This window comes from Coregonus lavaretus (genome assembly GCF_964263955.1).
Source record: "Coregonus lavaretus genome assembly, contig: HAP1_SCAFFOLD_3339, whole genome shotgun sequence".
Lineage (NCBI taxonomy): Eukaryota > Metazoa > Chordata > Actinopteri > Salmoniformes > Salmonidae > Coregonus > Coregonus lavaretus.
The window spans coordinates 30,001-50,564 of record NW_028160867.1 but is presented as its reverse complement, the minus strand read 5'-3'; the positions used below and the strand labels follow the sequence as shown (position 1 = coordinate 50,564).

The 20,564-nt window shown below is 46.5% G+C and overlaps 1 protein-coding gene across 1 annotated transcript in view; it reads right to left on the bottom strand.

Annotated features, from left to right (window-relative positions):
• Positions 1 to 20,564, bottom strand: part of LOC311121365 (MEF2 transcription factor homolog) — a gene marked incomplete at its 3' end in the record, with an annotated part of 38,761 nt that overhangs the window by 9,422 nt on the left and 8,775 nt on the right. The window contains exon 2 of the mRNA XM_084195864.1: positions 3,146 to 3,343. Within this exon, the coding sequence (XP_084051990.1) occupies positions 3,146 to 3,199 (54 nt within the window). The remainder of the gene's footprint in view (positions 1 to 3,145; positions 3,344 to 20,564) is intronic.

The window sequence follows — 20,564 nt, the reverse complement described above, 5'->3', positions numbered from 1 at the left end:
AGGGCTGATATAGCAACTATATTAAGTATGACATAAGAGGTCAAACTTCCACAGCCACAACGGCCTGATTGCCCATCTACCAATTCAAGTGTAATTGATAATAATAAGCCATTTAGCAGACACTTTTATCCAAAGCGACTTACAGTCATGTGTGCATAAATGTTTACGTATGGGTGGTCCCGGGGATCGAACCCACTACCCTGGCATTACAAGCGCCATGCTCTACCAATTGAGCTACAGAGTATGTATTGATTGTTTATCAGAGAACTGTAAGTAGATAAGAGTTTGGTTCAGGGCAGGCTGGGAGCTTGTGAAGCATGCGAAGAATGTGTAGGCTAAAGGTAACACCTCTGATGTTTATTTGGCTGTAGCGCGCAGAGGTTTCCTCAAAGGAGAAGTGAAAATATGCAAAGCTCAGGCTGCCGTTTAGACAAAATGAAAACAAAAAATCCTCTTTGTTTCTGTGTGCCAAAGGTCTCCGTATTCCTTGTGATGGTCTCCTTCGTGTACGTCAGTGGAGGCTGCTGAGGGGAGGACGGCTCATAATAATGGCCGGAACGGCGCTAATGGAATAGCATCATTGCTAATGGAATAGAAATCATTCCACCTATTCCACTCCAGTCATTACCACGAGCCAGTCCTCCCCAATTAAGGTGCCACCAATCTCCTTCGTGTATGTCTTGTTTGGCTCAGACATAAGACAACTGATGTCATTTTACCTCCATTGCCATGTACAGCAAAAAGCAAAAGAGCTCATTCAAAAGTTGTTTAAAACGTTTATTTAAGAATCTTGTATCATATACAAGAATTCAAAACAATGTGTAAAAAGGCAAGGAATATTGCTGGTGTAAAATTGCTTACAAGAAAGCTCAGGTATAAACTGTTAAAATTGCTTGCTCACTTTCTCTCTTTCTCTTCCCCCTCCTCTCCTCTCTCTCCCTCCTTCCCTCTCTCTCTCCCTGTAAGCGAAGCCTGGATATCTGTGGCATTGATTCCCCTCAGGTGTCCTTCCTGTCTCCCTCTCTTCCATCCTCATCCTCGGGAGCCGGAGTGCCTGGTGTGACCGGTGAGACGGGTAGGGAGGGAGAGGAGGCTTAGATAAAAGCAGACAGGAAGTGTGGACGCTGGTGCAACGTGGTAGCCTTCCCCTCTGAAACACCCTGACCTCTCTCTCTCTCTCTCTCTCTCTCTCTCTCTCTCTCTCTCTCTCTCTCTCTCTCTCTCTCTCTCTCTCTCTCTCTCTCTCTCTCTCTCCCCTCCTTTTGACTTCAATACCCTGACTCCAATAACCTGTTCCTGATGTCTGGGAACAACTGTAGAGAGTCAAGTAGGACATAACAGACTTGGGGTCTGATAGGACAATAATACAAAAAAGAAACATTCAACTGTCCTCTTTTCTGACACCTCTCCAGATCAACAAGAATATAGATACTCAATTACATCTCTCTCTCTCTCTCTCTCTCTCTCTCTCTCTCTCTCTCTCTCTCTCTCTCTCTCTCTCTCTCTCTCTCTCTCTCTCTCTCTCTCTCTCTCTCTCTCTCTCTCTCTCTCTCTCTCTCTCTCTCTCTCTCTCTCTCTCTCTCTCTCTCCCCTCCTTTTGACTTCAATACCCTGACTCCAATAACCTGTTCCTGATGTCTGGGAACAACTGTAGAGAGTCAAGTAGGACATAACAGACTTCATGACAGCTCCACTCCCTTCCTCCTCTTTTCACTTATTTCTCCTGTCTACTTCTCATCAAGGAGTTCTCAGTCCACCCAGCTGCAACAGCCACTTCAGTGGAGTCCCATCGATTTCTTGCACCTTTTTATGTCAAGTCACAATTGCAGGGTGAAGAGAGCCCAATGACAGTGTATATGTTGAGATGTCATACTGTCAGAGGCTAGAGGGGACAGTGAAGTACTCTGCTAGATGTGAGTTCATACAGACTAAAGACATGACAAGTAGAAGGATCTAAGAGAGTCTGAACAACTCTAGTGTGCTAGATGTAATAACCATTGAACGTTGTGACAGTAAACTGGGATAATGGTTCACAGATTGGTGGGGACTAAGGAGGATGGACAGCCTGAGTGTGTGTGACCTGTGATGGGAGGGGGGCTTATTAGCAGCGTATGGATCCAATTGGCCTGACAGGGAGCTGATAGAGTGGCGGTGGTCACTGGTGCCACAGGAAGTAATGGATTGTGGGCCTGCAGGGCAGAGAGAGAAAGAGGTCTGTCTCCATCAATTTCCTGGGTTGTGTGGCTGATGTTTTGTTGTAATTTCTCATTGAAGACATGGCCACAAATAAAGCCAGCTGTTTGAATGTGATCTTTATGGTTAATCCTTTGCCTATAACGAGTTCATCAAAAAAAATGTGCCTCTTCTTTCGAAATGTAAACATCAATTAAAATAATTGAAAAATAATTGTATAGGGTTTTTCTACTTACTCATACTGGCTATATGTTTTGAATACATTTGAGCATGAGCCTAGTTTTAAGGGTACCCTGAGAGGAAAGCTACAGAAGGCCCAACCAGCCCTGAGACAGATGGAGCATGTCGGCCTATCAGTGCTCTCTCAGTGCTCTCTCAGCTCCACCCATCCCCAGCTCTCTCTGCAGTGTGTGGTACTGCAGTGTGTGGTACTGCAGTGTGTGGTACTGCAGTGTGTGGTACTGCAGTGTGTGGTACTGCAGTGTGTGGTACTGCAGTGTGTGGTACTGCAGTGTGTGGTACTGCAGTGTGTGGTACTGCAGTGTGTGGTACGTGCATGCCACCTCAGACCAGCCGTCTCTGTTTGGTTGTTTGTTTGTGTTTTCTCCCCCCCCCCTTACCCCCCTGCATAGTAATATTCCACTGCTATGAGCTAAAATGGGTGGCATGGTGTGAGAGGTTGTGAGAGGGTGTGAGAGGGTGCCACCAGTGTATGTTACATTTAAGAAAAACAAGACTTACTACTACCTCAATGTAAACCCCCAGGGTACCCAGAACAATCACCCTCCTATCCCACCTACACCCTCCTGCCCCCCCATCACCACCACCACCATGACCACCAGACTCCCTGAAGACTTAAGTCAGCACACCTACAGTCCTCTCTCCCAGGCCAATAATAAGGTCTTTCCACACCCCCTCCTATCATCCATCCTCCCTTCTTCATGGGGCTTACCTGTCTGTTGCGTTCATCCATAATCCGCGTGATCTGAATCTTTTTCCTCCCCATTGTCCCCGTCTTCTTCTTCTCACCTCTCCTTTAACTTTATGCTGTCTTTCTTCCCTCGCTCTTCTTCTGCCTCTCCTCAAAACGCTTTTCCTTCTCTTTCTTCTCTTCTTGCTCTGATCAATTCAAAGATTCCAGCATCCGTACCTTCATTAGAGAAAGAAAAAAGAGAGAGAGAGGGAGAAGGATAGAGGATAAGCATTAAGTGACATGAAATATGGCACACAAAAAAAACGGGGGGTGGGGGGGGGGGGGGTATGGGTGGGAGAAAAGTCACATCATCACTGCCACAAGGGAGGGTGAAGAAATACAACTTATCTGTCAACATGTTGTGAAAGGAGCGCTGTGCTTTTCAATGTCGATATCATGCAAATCAGGTTTGTTGCGTTACCGTGCCGACTATGAGCAGAGACAGCGCTGTCAGGATCTCGCCTCATTCACAGAGAGTTTGACAGTGTTTTGGAAGTGCCGCTACCTTAAATGCTCTAATCACCCACAGTGTAACATTACCTCCAGACTAAGAAATACAGTTTCTTCCTCCCGAAAAAAACAGCAGTTTGTTGACAGAACAACGGCAAGGTATGACTAATCTAGTCTACCTCCAACACAGTTCTAAAATGGCCGACATGGAGACTGGCTTGGATGCAGATGTGAAACCTAGCCTTGCCTTGTTCAGAAACACTATAGATTTGACCTTTAAAATTATGGCAATAGAGCTGATTCCCGCCAAATTCGGGTTCGAACATTTAAACCAGGACTTAAACCAGCTGGACACAATGTGTGTGTGTGTGTGTGTGTGTGTGTGTGTGTGTGTGTGTGTGTGTGTGTGTGTGTGTGTGTGTGTGTGTGTGTGTGTGTGTGTGTGTGTGCGCGCGTGTGTGTGCGCGCGTGTGCGCGCGCGTGCGCGCGCGTGTGCGCGCGTGTGCGTGCGTGCCCCGTGTAGCTCAGTTGGCAGAGCATGGTGCTTGCAACGCCAGGGTTGTGGGTTCGATTCCCACGGGGGGCCTGTATGAAAATGTATGCACTCACTAACTGTAAGTCGCTCTGGATCAGAGCATCTGCTAAATGTAAAAACAATTGTGTTTGAGTGTGTTTGTGTGTGGGCTGAGCAGGATCGATAGTGTGAGTGAAATAGCTGACTTCCAAAGAGTGTGTGTGAGCTTGAGTAAGCCAGATCTCTGGTACTTCTCTGCTGAGTGCTAAAGTAGGCCAACCCAATCTATCTCAGGGAGGAGCAGAAGAGCTGTTGTGTTTTCTTTTGACAGTAGAGGTGATAACGTTCCTCGTTATGCAAATGAGCATCCCATTATTTAAGCTCAGTGCAATGCAGGGGAGCTGTCAGCGCCATCGCGTTAAAAACCATCAAGCTTTTTCCTCCGCTTTTCTTTCTCTCTCTCTTCTCTCCTTTCTGAACCAGATTTCAAGCACCTGGCAGCGCGAGCCGGAGACATTGATGTGGAAGATGACACCGCTTCACCAAAAGACATGTCAATCTCTCTCTCCCTCACACACACACACACACATTACACACACACACACACACACACACACACACACACACACACACACACACACACACACACTTCGCTCCCCCTATCTTTCTTTTCTTGTTTCATCTTCCTCTAACCTGAATCTATGTGTTTATTGAGTGACATGATGCAGGAGAAAGCACCCCAACCCCCATGGTGAACAACTACATACTGCTGTACATTTGACCCCTTCGCTTGAGCGGAAGGCATTGGTAATAGACGTGCCTGGTAGACACACAGGTCTTTCCAGTTATACACCAATGTGATCTTGCTTTAGGAACATAAGTGAGAATTATTCTCAGTATTGGAGAGTACAGGTTCAAAACACCTGTTCTCCTGCATGCCACTGGTTGGCTCTCTTATATCTTAAGTCTCTCCCGAGAGATGGAGCCAAGTGTAATCAAGCCAGTTAGATATAGCTTGACGTCTCTGAATTGTCTCCAGGTTGACAGTTGAGTCCAAGATGGTGAACGAACGGCGTGGCTATTTGACACTTTGTTTATAATCAAGCTTGTAAAAGTCCAATGTGGTTATCTATCTAATTTAGGCTTTACTCGCTACTGGCTGAACATCCTTCAGAAATGATGCTACTCTGTGATGTTGACTATACTTGTTCATTTTGAGTCTGCTCTCTCTCTCTCTCTCTCTCTCTCTCTCTCTCTCTCTCTCTCTCTCTCTCTCTGTCTCTCGCTCTCTCTCTCTCTGTCTCTCTCTCTCTCCCTCCCTCCCTCCCTCTCTCCCTCCCTCTTTCTCTGTCTCTCTCTCTCTATATATATATGTATATATATATATATATATATATATATATATATATATATATATATATATATATATATATATATATATATTATCTCCTGATTACGATGCACATTGACCATTAACATCTCAACAGCTCTTCTTCACCCTTGTGACAAAACCATACTCATGTGATGATGGTTTGCAGTACCACTGCGAACGACACTGGAAACAAGACCACTGACTGTATAATCAACCATAGGGAACAACAGTACTAACGAGACTAACATCTAAAATGTCACAGTGGTTTAGTATTTAGAGACGCTCTTGTTCATTTTCTATAGTTACACTGAACAAATCATTAAAAACAGTAAAGTGCTGTCAGAAAGATGAAAGAGTGTCATCAGACAGACTAACACTCCAGCCTACCAGTGGTGTTCAACAGTCCACAGACACAACAAGAACAACAACATATCAATCCCCCGGTCAGGCCAGCGTACCTCAATCAGACCCTGACAGACGAGGCGCACCACGCAGCTCTACTCCGTCTCCTGACCGCTAACGCAATGCCTCTCTCCATTGGTGGCTTCAGCGGAGTGACTCCTGACTCCTGACTCCTGACTCCTGACTCCTGACTCCTGACTCCTGACTCCTGACTCCTGACTCCTGACTCCTATCTCCTCCCCCCTGAGCCTATCAATGTTAACACCCTCTGGTGCAACACCTTAATCCTTATGTAACAGTAACACTAAGACTAAGCCCATGTCCTGAACATGTAATCCAAGCTTTGGCTCCGGCAACCAATGCTGCCTGAGGAGCGGTGTTGCTTAGCCTGGCGCCGGTGGTCCCCCCTCCCCCTCCCTCCCTCCCTCCCCTCCCCTTCCACCCCACTCCCTCCTTCTCCCTCCTCCCTTAAACACGAGAGCCTCCACCCAGCTCTTCAATGCTCCCTCCTCCGCCTTCCCCACACACCCGCTTCCACCCCATTGCCCACTGCCTCCCTCCTACCTTCCCCAGGTCTGGCCAGGGAGGGATGGCTGGTGACAGTAAGCACCCCCAACAGAGTACCACAGAACAGCACAATCCAATTCACCCCTCTGACGCTGTCCTGCCAGGAGACATGGCGCGGCCCTCCTGATGGGGAGAGCGCAATCAACCACAACGAGACAGAACTATGTGTCTATATTGACCACTTACAGGTAAAAGTCAGTAAATTAGAATATTTTGAAAAACTTGATTTATTTCAGTAATTGCATTCAAAAGGTGTAACTTGTACATTATATTTATTCATTGCACACAGACTGATGCATTCAAATGTTTATTTCATTTAATTTTGATGATTTGAAGTGGCAACAAATGAAAATCCAAAATTCCGTGTGTCACAAAATTAGAATATTACTTAAGGCTAATACAAAAAAGGGATTTTTTAGAAATGTTGGCCAACTGAAAAGTATGAAAATGAAAAATATGAGCATGTACAATACTCAATACTTGGTTGGAGCTCCTTTTGCCTCAATTACTGCATTAATGCGGCGTGGCATGGAGTCGATGAGTTTCTGGCACTGCTCAGGTGTTATGAGAGCCCAGGTTGCTCTGATAGTGGCCTTCAACTCTTCTGCGTTGTTGGGTCTGGCATTCTGCATCTTCCTTTTCACAATACCCCACAGATTTTCTATGGGGCTAAGGTCAGGGGAGTTGGCTGGCCAATTTAGAACAGAAATACCATGGTCCGTAAACCAGGCACGGGTAGATTTTGCGCTGTGTGCAGGCGCCAAGTCCTGTTGGAACCTGAAATCTCCATCTCCATAGAGCAGGTCAGCAGCAGGAAGCATGAAGTGCTCTAAAACTTGCTGGTAGACGGCTGCGTTGACCCTTGATCTCAGGAAACAGAGTGGACCGACACCAGCAGATGACATGGCACCCCAAACCATCACTGATGGTGGAAACTTTACACTAGACTTCAGGCAACGTGGATCCTGTGCCTCTCCTGTCTTCCTCCAGACTCTGGGACCTCGATTTCCAAAGGAAATGCAAAATTTGCTTTCGTCAGAAAACATGACTTTAGACCACTCAGCAGCAGTCCAGCTCTTTTTTTCCTTAGCCCAGGTGAGACGCTTTTCGCGCTGTTTCTTGGTCAACAGTGGCTTGACACGAGGTATGCGGCAGTTGAAACCCATGTCTTTCAAGCGTCTCTTGGTGGTGGATCTTGAAGCCCTGACTCCAGCAGCTGTCCACTCCTTGTGAATCTCCCCCACATTTTTGAATGGGTTTTTTTTCACAATCTTGACTAGGGCGCGGTGATCCCTATCGCTTGTACACTTTTTCTGACCACAGTTTTTCCTTCCCTTTGCCTCTCTATTAATGTGTTTGGACACAGAGCTCTGAGAACAGCCAGCCTCTTCTGCAATAACCTTTTGTGTCTTTCCCTCCTTGTGCAATGTGTCGATGGTCGCCTTTTGGACAGCTGTCAAATCTGAAGTCTTCCCCATGTTTGTGTAGGCTTCAGAACTGGACTGAGAGACCATTTAAAGCCCTTTGCAGGTGTTTTGAGTTAATCAGCTGATTATTTTGTGGCACCAGGCGTCTTCAAAATGTAACCCTTACACAATATTCTAATTTTGTGACACACGGAATTTTGGATTTTCATTTGTTGCCACTTCAAATCATCAAAATTAAATGAAATAAACATTTGAATGCATCAGTCTGTGTGCAATGAATAAATATAATGTACAAGTTACACCTTTTGAATGCAATTACTGAAATAAATCAAGTTTTTCAAAATATTCTAATTTACTGACTTTTACCTGTATGCACTCAGGGAGGACTCCACAGAAGAATGAGACTGACACTTCACCTTTTGAGTGCAGGCCAGGTGAAAGGGTTAGTTTTAGGTGAATGTTGCGATTTTTCAGTCACTCTTGAACCTGAGGGAGAGAGAAGACTAACAAGCTTTCTACGCTACACTAAGCCAATTCACTAATACAAAACCAAAGAATATGGGGAGAGGGCAGAGCAGAGGAAATGTAGGGATTGGGAAGGAGAGAGAAGGATTTTGTTTTTCTCTCTCTCTCCTTTACAAAGTGAAACGGCTGAGGGAAGGCCAGTGGGGGTCACTGCTAAGGTCATAGTGCACGTTAGGAAAGACATGATGGGCTGAAGGAGCTAGAGAGAGGGATAGAGAATGGTGGCCATACCTATAGAGAATAGTCTGTTTCAAAGTAGCAGAGCCTAGAGAGAGCTGACAGAGGGAGAAAGAGAGGGGAGAGAGAGAACGAGAGAGAAGTGGAAAGAGGGATCTTTGAACAGGTACCAGGCCTCTCAGGGGGTAGGGGAAGAGCTCTACCAACCGCCCTCCCATCTGTTAGGCAGACGGAGGGAGAGAGGGAGGGAGAGGGAGGGAGATAGGGAGATTCAGCACACTCTCTCTTTCGCTTTCAGAAGTGGAGCTGGGAGTGGCGATGGGAACTTATACAGAGTTATCCCATTGCCTCACAAGTGTTAAGTCGCCAAAAACGAATATACAGCACGTGGGCAGCGTTTCTTCCCGTCCTAATAGACATATATATATATCCTGTAGGGTGTTGCTTGTTAATGTGGCTTCGTCATTGAGGACACAGAGGACTGACAATCAAAGAGAGGAGGAGAGAGAGAAGAGGAACATTCTCTAGGTCCTCAGCTCTAATTCCTCTCTTTGAAAGACAGCTGCATGGTGCAAATCAAGGCTTTTGAGAGAGAGCGAGCGAGCGAGAGAGTGAGAGAGAGAGCGAGAGAGAGAGAGAGAGAGAGAGAGAGAGAGAGAGAGAGAGAGAGAGAGAGAGAGAGAGAGAAGAGAGAGAGAGAGAAAGAAAGAAAGAGAGAAAGAAGAGAAGAGAGAGAGAGAGAGAGAGAGAGAGAGAGAGAGAGAGAGAGAGAGAGAGAGAGAGAGAGAGAGAGAGAGAGAGAGAGAGAGAGAGAGAGATGAAGAGAAAATATACTGAATGATGAGGGGCAACACAGCTCTGAAATCCAGTTCCTCATATGAAGAACACATACACCAACATATGCTGACATTTGATATTTTTCAACCCAATTCTAAGTAGGCCTACGTTGCTGAGAAATGGAGAAAACCATTTATCATGACAGGATTGATGGTGTTTTTCCTAGAACCCCACCTCGGCGGCGAAGGGGCTCTCTCCCCATAGCACATCTGCAATACATTTGGTAATAGCATGTCTTGAAAAAACTGCAGTATCCTCTATCCTCATAGGAAATGCGGTTGTGAGGATTTGAAATAACATATTACACTGCAGTAAGTAAACCTTTTAGGAGGTGTATGCTACATTAAATAAACCCTCTCTCTTTTAAAATAAGCTACCATTTCCTTGAAGAGGAGGCAAAAACGTATTTAATACAGTTTCCGAACAATCTGAGTATGATCACACATGCACGCACACACACACACACACACAAACGCACACACACACACAAACGCACACGCACACAAACACACACACACACACACTTTCTAGGCTCCGTTTCGCTTGAGCATCCCTGTCCTATATCATCTCTTAATCCTAAAAAAACACAATATTTTTAATGTGCAGGGTTAGTGTTTAGAGTTGTGTGTTGTTTGTGGAGGTGCAGCTGTTTATCTGTGTGTTGCCTGGGTGTGATTGTGGGAGGGAGAGGGGAGCCAGTGGCCAGGGGACTGTGTATGCCTCTATCTCATTGTGTCTCTAATGTCATTACAGGCAGTGACTCCTCTGTGTGTCACGTCAAGCTCTCCGTCTGTCAGGCTCAGATAGGCACGGTGACGAATGTCTATCACTCCCTCCCCTCCCCTCCCTCTCCCTCCCTCCCTCCCCACGTCCTCTAGTAACACACTGAAGAGAATGACCTAAACCTGGGCCATCGCCTACGCGTAGGTGGGCCTCTGTGCTGGTGGTGAATCATGCCAAATATTAGGGCTAATTTAAAGCGTTAGCGGCTAAAGAGATTAGCAGAATGTACATCTGGGATTAGCTTGATAGCAGTGTATCATGGTGTAATGTGTTCAATGCTGTGGTGTGTGTGTGTGTGTGTCTGTGTGTGTAAGTGTTTGAGAGAGTGAGTGTGTGTGTGTGTGTGTGTGTGTGTGTGTGGTACATTTCTTTTTCTATTAACTCACGTTACAGTGTGATCATTAGCAGACAGAGATGTTTTTGAAGCTCTGCCGTCATGAGAAGAGAGAACTGTCTATTGTTGAAGAGAGAAGGGAGCTATTTGCCTCTTCATTTTTATGCTGTCTATTCTTTCTGACATTGATTGGCTTGACTGGAATAATGGACCTAGGTGTATTATTATAGACTAACGTCATATGATACCTAAATTCCACAGCCCTGTATCCACACCAAACCCACCCCTCATCCCAAACCCTGAATCCATAACACTCCCCTCATGGAACCCCCCCACCCCCAAACCCCCCAAACCCCCAACCCACCGTTAGACCCTCTACCCCCTATTCACCCCCACCCACCCCAGTCGCCCCCAGGACCTCGTGGACAGAATGGCAGGAAACACACACGTGGCAAACTCAGCGGAAGGATGTGACATCAGCAACCACAGACAATTAAAGGTGTAAAGGTGCTTCCTTCCCTAAACTGTTCCAGAGAGCACAAAATGGGAACCAAAACTTACTGTGCTTCCCTCTCCTTCTGCCGAAAAACAAGAGAAGAAGAGGAGAGAGAGACTGAGAGAAAGAGATGTCCGACACTTCTGCCCACCTCAACCAGTCAGCTTTTTACCCTTGGGGAGACCATTGAGAAGATCAATAGAGGTTCCTTCCATGTCCCATGTCATGAAACAAGGCCCTGCTAGGTGGCACAAAGCCTTCTGAGAGAAATCTCACCAGCTTTTGTCTCTCAAGAGAAAAAATCACCACAACCGCACTGCCCGCCATCAGATCTGGATTCCATCATGATGCAACAGGACGCATCGTTGTGATTGGGAAACCTTAACCGAGAGGACAAACCCCTTCTTCTCTACTGTTTCTCAAAACATGTGTAAAGCCTTCCGTAAATGTTTTTTTGAGCAAAAACGGGTGAAATTATGGATGAAGTGCATTTCTGTGTGGCAGTGTAGGGTGAATAGAGCCCTTTTGAGGTGCAACACTAGATTAAAGCATTAGAAGAGAGAGGAGTGTTCTTATTTATACATTACAGGGCATCCTTTCAGCACCTTAACTGCAATGGCTTTCCTCCACACAAACTGCAATCAAGTGAAAACTGCTCGAACAGCTCTAAACAGCATCCCTGCCCGGCCCCATGAGTGTGGAACAGAAAAAATAGCCTTCAAAGTGCTTTAAATGGAAGAAAAAACTCATATGAGGAAGTTGATGTGTCTCTAGTTTGTTTGATGTGTCAGCTATTGGGTGACAATAATTAATATTTTTCAGTCAGAGATTATTACTATTTGTATACTTTTATTAACATGCAAGAAGACGGCGTCATATTCAAGTAATTGTATATAAAAAAAGGCCTGGTTATTGACTTAAAAGCTACATGATGTATATGGCGAAACCTCACCCAATCACTGAACCTCTACTACACATTTCCAACTAGCATGTTGTTGCCATGGCTTTCTATTCTTGGACCAATGGAAATCAATTCAGCACACAGTGGTCTCTGCTTTCATCTTTGTGTGCTTTGACAGGAAGAGGGGGAGAGGAGGAGCATGGGAGAGGAGGAGCAGGGAGAGAGGAGGAGGAGGAGGAGGGGAGGAGGAGGAGGGGTGGAGGACAAGGAGGGGGGAGAGGAGGAGCAGGAGGAGAGGAGGAGGAGGGGGAGAGGAGGAGGAGGGGAGAGGAGGAGGAGGAGGAGGGGAGAGGAGGAGCAGGGGAGAGGAGGAGGAGGAGGAGGAGGAGGAGGAAGAGGAGGAGGAGGAGGAGGGGAGGAGGAGGAGGAGGAGAGGAGGATGAGGAGGGGGAGAGGAGGAGGAGGAAGAGGAGAGGAGGAGCAGTGGAGAGGAGGAGGAGGAGGGGAGAGGAGAAGGAGGAGAGGAGGAGGAGGAGGAGGAGGAGGAGGAGGAGGAGGGGGAGAGAGAGGGAACAGTCAGGCTGCAGCTGAACCTCTCACTCAGCACCCGCAAACAGGGCCTATAGGGTCCTCCAGAGCTGGAATGGTGGACAGGTAGCCATCCGTTAGAGCCAAAATGGAGACAGGTGAGAGACATCTTTCCACAGCCCATTGCTGACTCCCCCAAGGATGAGGGGACTTGACACAATGCGTCAACCGTCCTTTGAAAGCAGGCCAAGGGCTGTAAAACTGCAGCTGCTGCATGGGTCCAATGGAAGCAGCGAGAGAGAGCTGCCGGACAGCTGAATACTGCTCCCTGTCGCCTGCTACCCGCTCTCCTGGCTGCTGGCTTTTGCTGCATCAGGACTAGCGACGTGACTTGGGGACTGTAGCTACATTTCATGCATTCAATAGCTGATATGATTATCATGGATTAAGTGGCCGATGATAACCCACAATCAAAGTAGTCACTAATTAATGATGGTGGGTTGAGAGGCCAGTGATATTATTTGGAAGAGTGATCATATAATATCACAGAACATTGTGAATCATAGAGTGTTAATGTGGTTCTCCGGGAGCTGTGCCAGACTACTGGGTGAACAGTAGCTACTCAGAGTGAAAGTCAAGAGCAGTATAGCTACTCTGACACACCAATGTCCTTGTGCCACGGTGGAGAAAACCAGAAGTAGAGGGAACCATGATTTGGAAAGGCTCAAATGAATCCATGGCATGAGTAAAGATGAAGAGGGCGATGGACAGAGTAAAACAATACTTGCCAGATTGTGAAAATAAAACAGGATGGACTAGCTCCAGATGGGGGAAGATGGACGTCAGGAGGATGGTGGTGGTGGTGGTGGTGCCATGGTTAGGTACATGGAAGCGGTTTAGGTTGTGGTGGAGAAAGCAACCAATGTTCAATGCTGAATCCCATTATTTTAGTATCAACTGATCACCTCAGCTTCTCTCTCTTCCTCTCTTGCTCTCCACCTGTCTCTCTCTAACGTTGTTTTCCCCATCGCCTATGTTAGTCTGTGCAGTACATTATTGTGGATTCCCTCCCCCCCTCAAGCACACACATCTGCGAGGGGTAATGTTTTTCAGCAAAGGTCCAACTGCTGCCTCGCATCACATGGTGTAACGTAGGCCTACAGAGCCCAGGTGTAACCACCATTTAGACACAGACTGCTGGACTGGAACAGAAACCCCCCCCAGACTTTAGTTTTACACACACACACACACACACACACACACACTACGCTGTGAGTATCCCCACAGTCGCTAAGGATCATTTATTTGCTTCAACGCATAAAGACGTTGATTAAGTAAACCAACAACATATTATGAGACATATTATGGTACTGAGACAGAGAAAGTAGGGGGGAAAACGATGCAGAAAGAATACAAGTGTCTGCCTTCAATGACTACTAGTACCCCACCCCCATGATAACAGCCCAGGGCCATGTCACTAAGAACACACAAAGCACTGTCATATTCACCTAATGATCTTCTCCACCAAGGATGACAATATCTTGTGATGTTAACAAAGTTCAGCAGCTCGTGGTGGGGGATTGTGGATAGGGCAAACGGTTAGAGGGTGGGGCCTGCTTTGTCTTCTTTTCAAAACGCAGCAAACTTCCGTGACGTCTCGTGACAGCAGAGTTTTCTAACACCAGACAACGTGGTTAGACGATGACGATCCACGGATGATTTCATCACACGTTCTTTCTCTATCTTTTTTTGCAGAAGCATTCTAATCAGCCTAATTAAAAGCTTTGTTCGTTTAGAAATCTCTGATGACAATTTGTTTCACTCTACACTACAGCAGTGACTGTGAAGAAGAGAATTAAATGTGATCTTCTGACAGCAATTATTAAATGCTCCCTCCTGGCCCCAATTAGAGCCACAGGCTAAAGCTAACATGGCTAACACTCCAGAGCGGGTGGCAGCTTATTTTCTATTCAATTTTCCCCAGCTTCTTTTAGCACTTTTTTTTCTTGTATGCGTTATTGTGTATAGTAATCTATTTTACATACTGGCTTATGGGACTGATTTGCTGAAGTTGTTTACTTTTTCTTCCCTCTCTGTTCACTGTGGCCGATCGAGAAAGACAGACGCAGAGAGAAAGATAAGGGGAAGTTGAGTGATGTTTTTTTTTTCTCTTTACTATGGGGATCCATCAGCATATTTGGAAATCACATAAAGGTTGCATCATGAGCTGTCTTTGTGTCTACTAAGTGCTCATAGACAATAGAGCTATTAGCAGCGTCTATGAAGAAACACTCCAAAACAAGTCATAGGGGTTAATGAGGTATAACATGTCAAGCTAACCTCTCTACAACCTCCTCTCTGCTGTAGTATTCACACATACAGTATGTTGGCTATGCTACGAAAGAGGGTGGGATGCCTGGAGTTCGGAGGCAAAGATAAATCACAGAGGTAGGCACAGATCACAGACCCTCTGTTGCTCTATGGAGTACTGGAGAGTTTGTGTGCCTGTGTGCACTCGTGTGTGTGTGTGTGTGTGTGTGTGTGTGTGTGTGTGTGTGTGTGTGTGTGTGCGTGTGTGTGCGTGTGTGTGCATGTGTTAATGTGTGTGTGTGTGATTGGGGAGGGAATTGGGGGTATAGTAGGTCAAGGTCGTCTTAAACAAACTGTCATGGCAACCCCTCACATTTGGCTCCCATGGCAACATATTGGCCACTAGAAGCTAAATGCTTAGTCTGAAAAGGCAGGCTAGACTGCTACTGTAAATGGTCCGGGAGATTTCAACCCACCACCTTAACAGACTGAGCCATGTGCCAAAAAGCTTTATCGATTGCTTTATTTCTGTCTTCCCCTCTGCGCCTTTGGATCGCGGCTTGATGATTGACTGTTATTTGTCTTGTATTGTATTAGCCTAAATTAGGTTCAAATAAATCAGCCATTCCTCTGTAACAGTCATGTGGTATTACTTTAATGCACTTTGCTCAAACTACAGCAATGATAAACAACAATGCTTTACATCCCTATTTGTGTAACATTACAGTGGTATTATGCCTTTCTCTAACAGTCTGGCTGCTCTAAAGCGAGAGCCACAGCCTTGAAATGAGACTGTGCACAGCGCGGAGGCCATTTGCAAAGAAGTAGAAGGTTGCACACTTCAACAAGGATGTCCTTCATAAAGTCAACCTTCTGGGGGATTCTTTCAGTCCCTGCGCTCCCTTAGGAAACCGAGTAACCTAGATCACAAAGTGGAGAGAGAGAGAGAGAGAGAGAGAGAGAGAAGAGAGAGAGAGAGAGAGAGAGAGAGAGAGAGAGAGAGAGAGAGAGAGAGAGAGAGAGAGAGAGAGAGAGAGAGAGAGAGAGAGAGAGAGAGAGAGAGAGAGCAGAGAGAGCAGAGAGAGAGATAGAGTGTGCTCTGAAAAAAAAACAGATTCTGAAGCCCCAGCCTTGTTCCCTCCCTGGCCTGTCGGAAAAAACGTGCTCCAGTCTGCTAGCATGATGTCAGAGTTCCTCTTTCTTTTTTTTTTTCTGACGACCGCAAGCTGATTGGCCTGATTATTGGTGAGCATTGTTGTCCTGTTGACGTTGCGCATCATTAAACTGGGATTGTTCCAGTTAGTGTTTGCTTAAGCAAGACTGATGTAATGTTTCCGGGCAGTATCTCTTCCACACACACACACACACACACACACACACACACACACACACACACACACACACACACACACACACACACACACACACACACACACACACACACACACACACACACACACACACACACACACACACACACACACACACACACACACACACACACACACACACACACACACACACACACTGTAAACCTGAGACACACAAAGAGTTTAAATGTCCCCACATCCATCATTTAGTACTACAACATGTTGTTTCAATTCAGAGTTGGCTAGAATACAGAGTAAAACATTCCAAGAAACATATACAAAACTGACACTTTGAACTTTATTCATCCAGTTGAATGAGTCTGTGGATGCGTATTTTTAAGTCTCCCCACAATGATGCAAACTGCAGTATGTTGACAGAGATTAAAAGAAAAGCCCAGGCCAGTAGATGAGCTGAATTTTGCTCCTACAGCTCTGTAAGGAATGGTGGGGTGGGGAGGGAGGGTAGAGGTTGGGTTGTGTTGTGTTGAGTGGGCGGCGTACCTACAGATCACACTCTGTTAGAGGAGCTGGAGGAGGCTAGGAGGAGGCTAGGAGGAAGCTGGGAGGAGGCTGGAAGAGGCTGGGAGGAGGCTGGGGGAGGCTGGAAGAGGCTGGGAGGAGGCTGGGGGAGGAGGCTGCGAGGAGGCTGGGAGGAGGCTGGAAGAGGCTAGGAGGCAGCCCCACCAAGGCCAGACCCGGGCCAGAGCCAGGCCAAACCTCTCATTAGACGGTGGCTGGGTGCCGCGCTCCTGTTTGGAGTGGTTAGGGGGACCAGCAAGGGGCTATCCTCTACTCCCCGCACCATCACAACCCAACCTCATCAAAGACGGCGCTCATAATTTGTCACAGAAAGCAGCCAATTAACATATGTTAGGGGAAGAAGGAGGAGAGGAAGAAGAAGGGAGTACGAGGGGAGGGGAGGGGAGGACGAGGGGAGGGGAGGGGAGGGGAGGACGAGGGGAAAAAGATAGAGTATGATTAAAGAGCCCGCACAGCTGCACAAAATCAAAACGGCAAAGAGAGGTTTGAAAGAGACCTCAGCCAGAGTGATCTGATAAAGCTTACTGTTACTTAAACCCTACCAGGGAGGAGGAGGAGGAGGAGGAGGAGGAGGGGGGAGAGAGAGAGAGAGAGACAGAGACAGAGAAAGAAAGAATGAAAAGAGACAAACAAATATTAAATTACTGACGCGCGACCACACATCTTGGCAGAGACACTCGTCTCCTCTCCGTACGTGATTATAGCGAAGGCCATTGTATCACACAAAAATGACCCCTCTGGCCAAAAACCCCACTGCCGCTTTGGCCAAGTTCTATTTTTAGCCCACAGCGCACCATTGTGCCTGGCGTAGCTCACAGCAATGAGAAAATCTGTCAAGGTACTTTCCCTCCTTTATTTGCCTCACGAACTGTGTGCCGTGCCATGTAGCAAGGCAATTTAACTCCTGCTATCATCCTACAACATTTTATTTTCTTTTAAATTTTTCCTCCAGAAAGTTCCATACAACTTGTTCACATGTTATCCTCCTTGCTAGCTTTTTCTTGAGCTTGTTTTCTTTCCCTGTGTGTGCTGTTGTAGGAGTAGCGTGTGATGTGGAGATGTGTGATATTTTGGCTTGTTGTTGGATACCGTGGCAGGCTGAATGCATTAGCACAACACGGTGAGGCTTTGCTCTGTTGTCTCCCCCTCCCTACCTCGTCTCACTGTCGCTGCGCTGGCCCTGTTTCTGCAGCATGCAATCAGAAAGGGTGACAGGGAAGTTGGGGCCTTCTCTGACGTTCTTCTGCTGATCTGTAGATTCAACCGCATCCTATTCTGCTTAGAACGGTTTGAACCGGCTCAATGACAAAGGATGGGGGGCGACAAACTAAAGCAACATAAAATTGGAGATTATGTCAGAGGGAAAACCAAAAAAATTAGGAAAATGTAATAATGCTTACATATCCTTAATTCATGTATTTTGAAATAATCACTCTTATTATGACTATTATTCAGCTCCTAATTTCCATGTGGACTGAATGCTAACTGTTTCTTGATCACTGAGATAAAAAGAGAAAAGAAAACAGCAAATGCCTACAGAGAGGCATATAAATCATGTCTATCTATTTTTTCTCTGCAGTCTTATCGTTGCCATCAACATTTAGTTATTTTCTTATTTGGGAAGTGAAGAGCTAGAGTGGGGGAGTGGGAGATTTGGTTCACAAGGCTTAGTTCTGGTCCGGCCGTACAGTACAGTGAAGGACATGGCTGACTAGCCGTAGTTCCCGCCTCAAATCCCTCAGCTCGGAGAACATCTGCACCGTTCACATAACCTCGCCTGCTCTCCCCCCCACACCCTCCACACCCCACCCTGCCCCCTCCCTACCCCCCTGGCTAATGATAGCAGAGCACGTCCCCTTTGCAAACAAACAGCTTTTTCCACTTCACACACTCACACTGGTGGGCACATATCTCTCTCTCCCTCTCCTCTCTCCCTCTCCTCTCTCCATTCCCTCCCTTCATTTTTTCATATTAGAAATGGTTTTCTCCACCCTGAGAAAAATCCCCAGGCCACATGACCTCAGGAACGGGCTGAGAACGATGAAGGACCCTCCCCGTCTTCTCTCTCTGATCCACCCTGTCCAGTAAGCGACCCATCCCAGGGCTGTGTGTGTATGTGTGTTTCCAGAGGGGGGGGGGGGGTTAGCTCTGGACCCCAGCCGCTCCTGCTGCGCATTATCCCAAATAAACAACTCATTACAGGTGTACTTAACCGAGGGGAGCTAGCAAGCATCGGAAGCTAATCCCTGTTATCGTTCCAAGTGCTACTCTACCAATTAGACTAGAGGGAAGAGGAGCCCAGGAAGGTAGGCAGCTGAACGGTAGCGGAAGAGGAGGAGGAGATGAGAGGTAGAGGAGGAGGGGGGCGAGGAGGGAGGGGAGGCAGAAAAGGATTTTGAATTTACTTCCCACAATAATTAACAAGAGCCTTTCATTCTTACTCTTTCTCTCTTCCCGTATCTCCCTCTTGCTCTCAATATATCTCTCTCACTCTCTTCTCTCCCTTTCTCTCTTTCTATCTCCCTGTGGATTTCTCTTCCTTGTTTTCGACAATCTCAGAAGTGGGTCATCGACAGGCAGCATTTTGAAGAACATAAAAAAACTGTCTGTTCTCTGAGAACAATCCTGGGCTTCTTTAACAAGAAGCCCACTTATCAAATTAAGCAGTCAAAAGCATATTAATAACAGCCAGTACTATTCCCTTCAGAAAGGTACAAACACATTGGAGAAAACTACTGCTCTATTACTATATTATAACTAGTGAGATTTCTTTTTTTTTTCTCTCTCTCTCTCTCTCTCTCTCTCTCTCTCTCTCTCTCTCTCTCTCTCTCTCTCTCTCTCTCCCTCCCCCCTCCCTCCCTCTTTCTTTCTCCCTCCCTCTCTCTCTCTCTCGCTCTCTCTCTATTTCTTCCCTCCGTCTCTCTCTTCACAAGGATGCCCTAGTTAATATGATTATAACCGAGCTCAACATGACCACTAGTTAGCAGAAGGTTGATTAATATCTATCAAATCAATCCAAAGATTCCCTACATACAGTATGAGAGTGTTTTCAGTTAATAGTGTCATAAAAAAAACACTACATTTGAGACCTGATCACCCAATGACTGAGTGCAGTGAAATTAACATGACACCTCCGCATATACAGTAGATGGCATTGAGCAGAGAGGAAATCAACCCTCCAGTTTACAGACACAGTGGGCGTCAGAAAACACTTTGCTCCAGCTTAACCTGTTTAAAACTCCTCTCACGACACCACCCTCACAGCCCAATACTGTCATTTTTTGCTGATAGTCTCAACAACAAGAGAGACATACAATTATCACCAATTCACTCCCCTCATATTCCAAAATGTCTACCCTATTCAACTATGTCCAAGTCTACACACCAAGAAGACAACAACAATGTCTCCTACTGTAGAGGAATTTCTCATTGGCTTGATACACCTTCTATGTGAATCCCATCCTGTTTGGTAGTCCCCCAGGGGGCTGCACTGGAGTAGCCCAGCGGTGGAGTAGCCCAGCGAGGATGCACTGTAGTGGGGGAGGGATGTGACGTGGAGGCCCTGTGAGGGCCTGGGACTGTGGGGGAGGGATGGTAGGTATCCCCCATGCTTCCTCAGATATTTATAAACCATGAGCCAAGCACAGGGCCAAAAATAAGACCAGGGCCATTTTTAGCCAAACAATACCGCTCACACACACACCCTCACAGACCGACACAAATACACATAAACCGGAGGTATTATGCTTTATAGAAAAATAGAAAGGTGTCACTGCAGCACTGCTCCTTTACAAACCCTCATCACTCCTCACCTCCCGCCCTACTTTACTGCTCACCCCTCTCTCCTCACCCATCTCTCCTCACC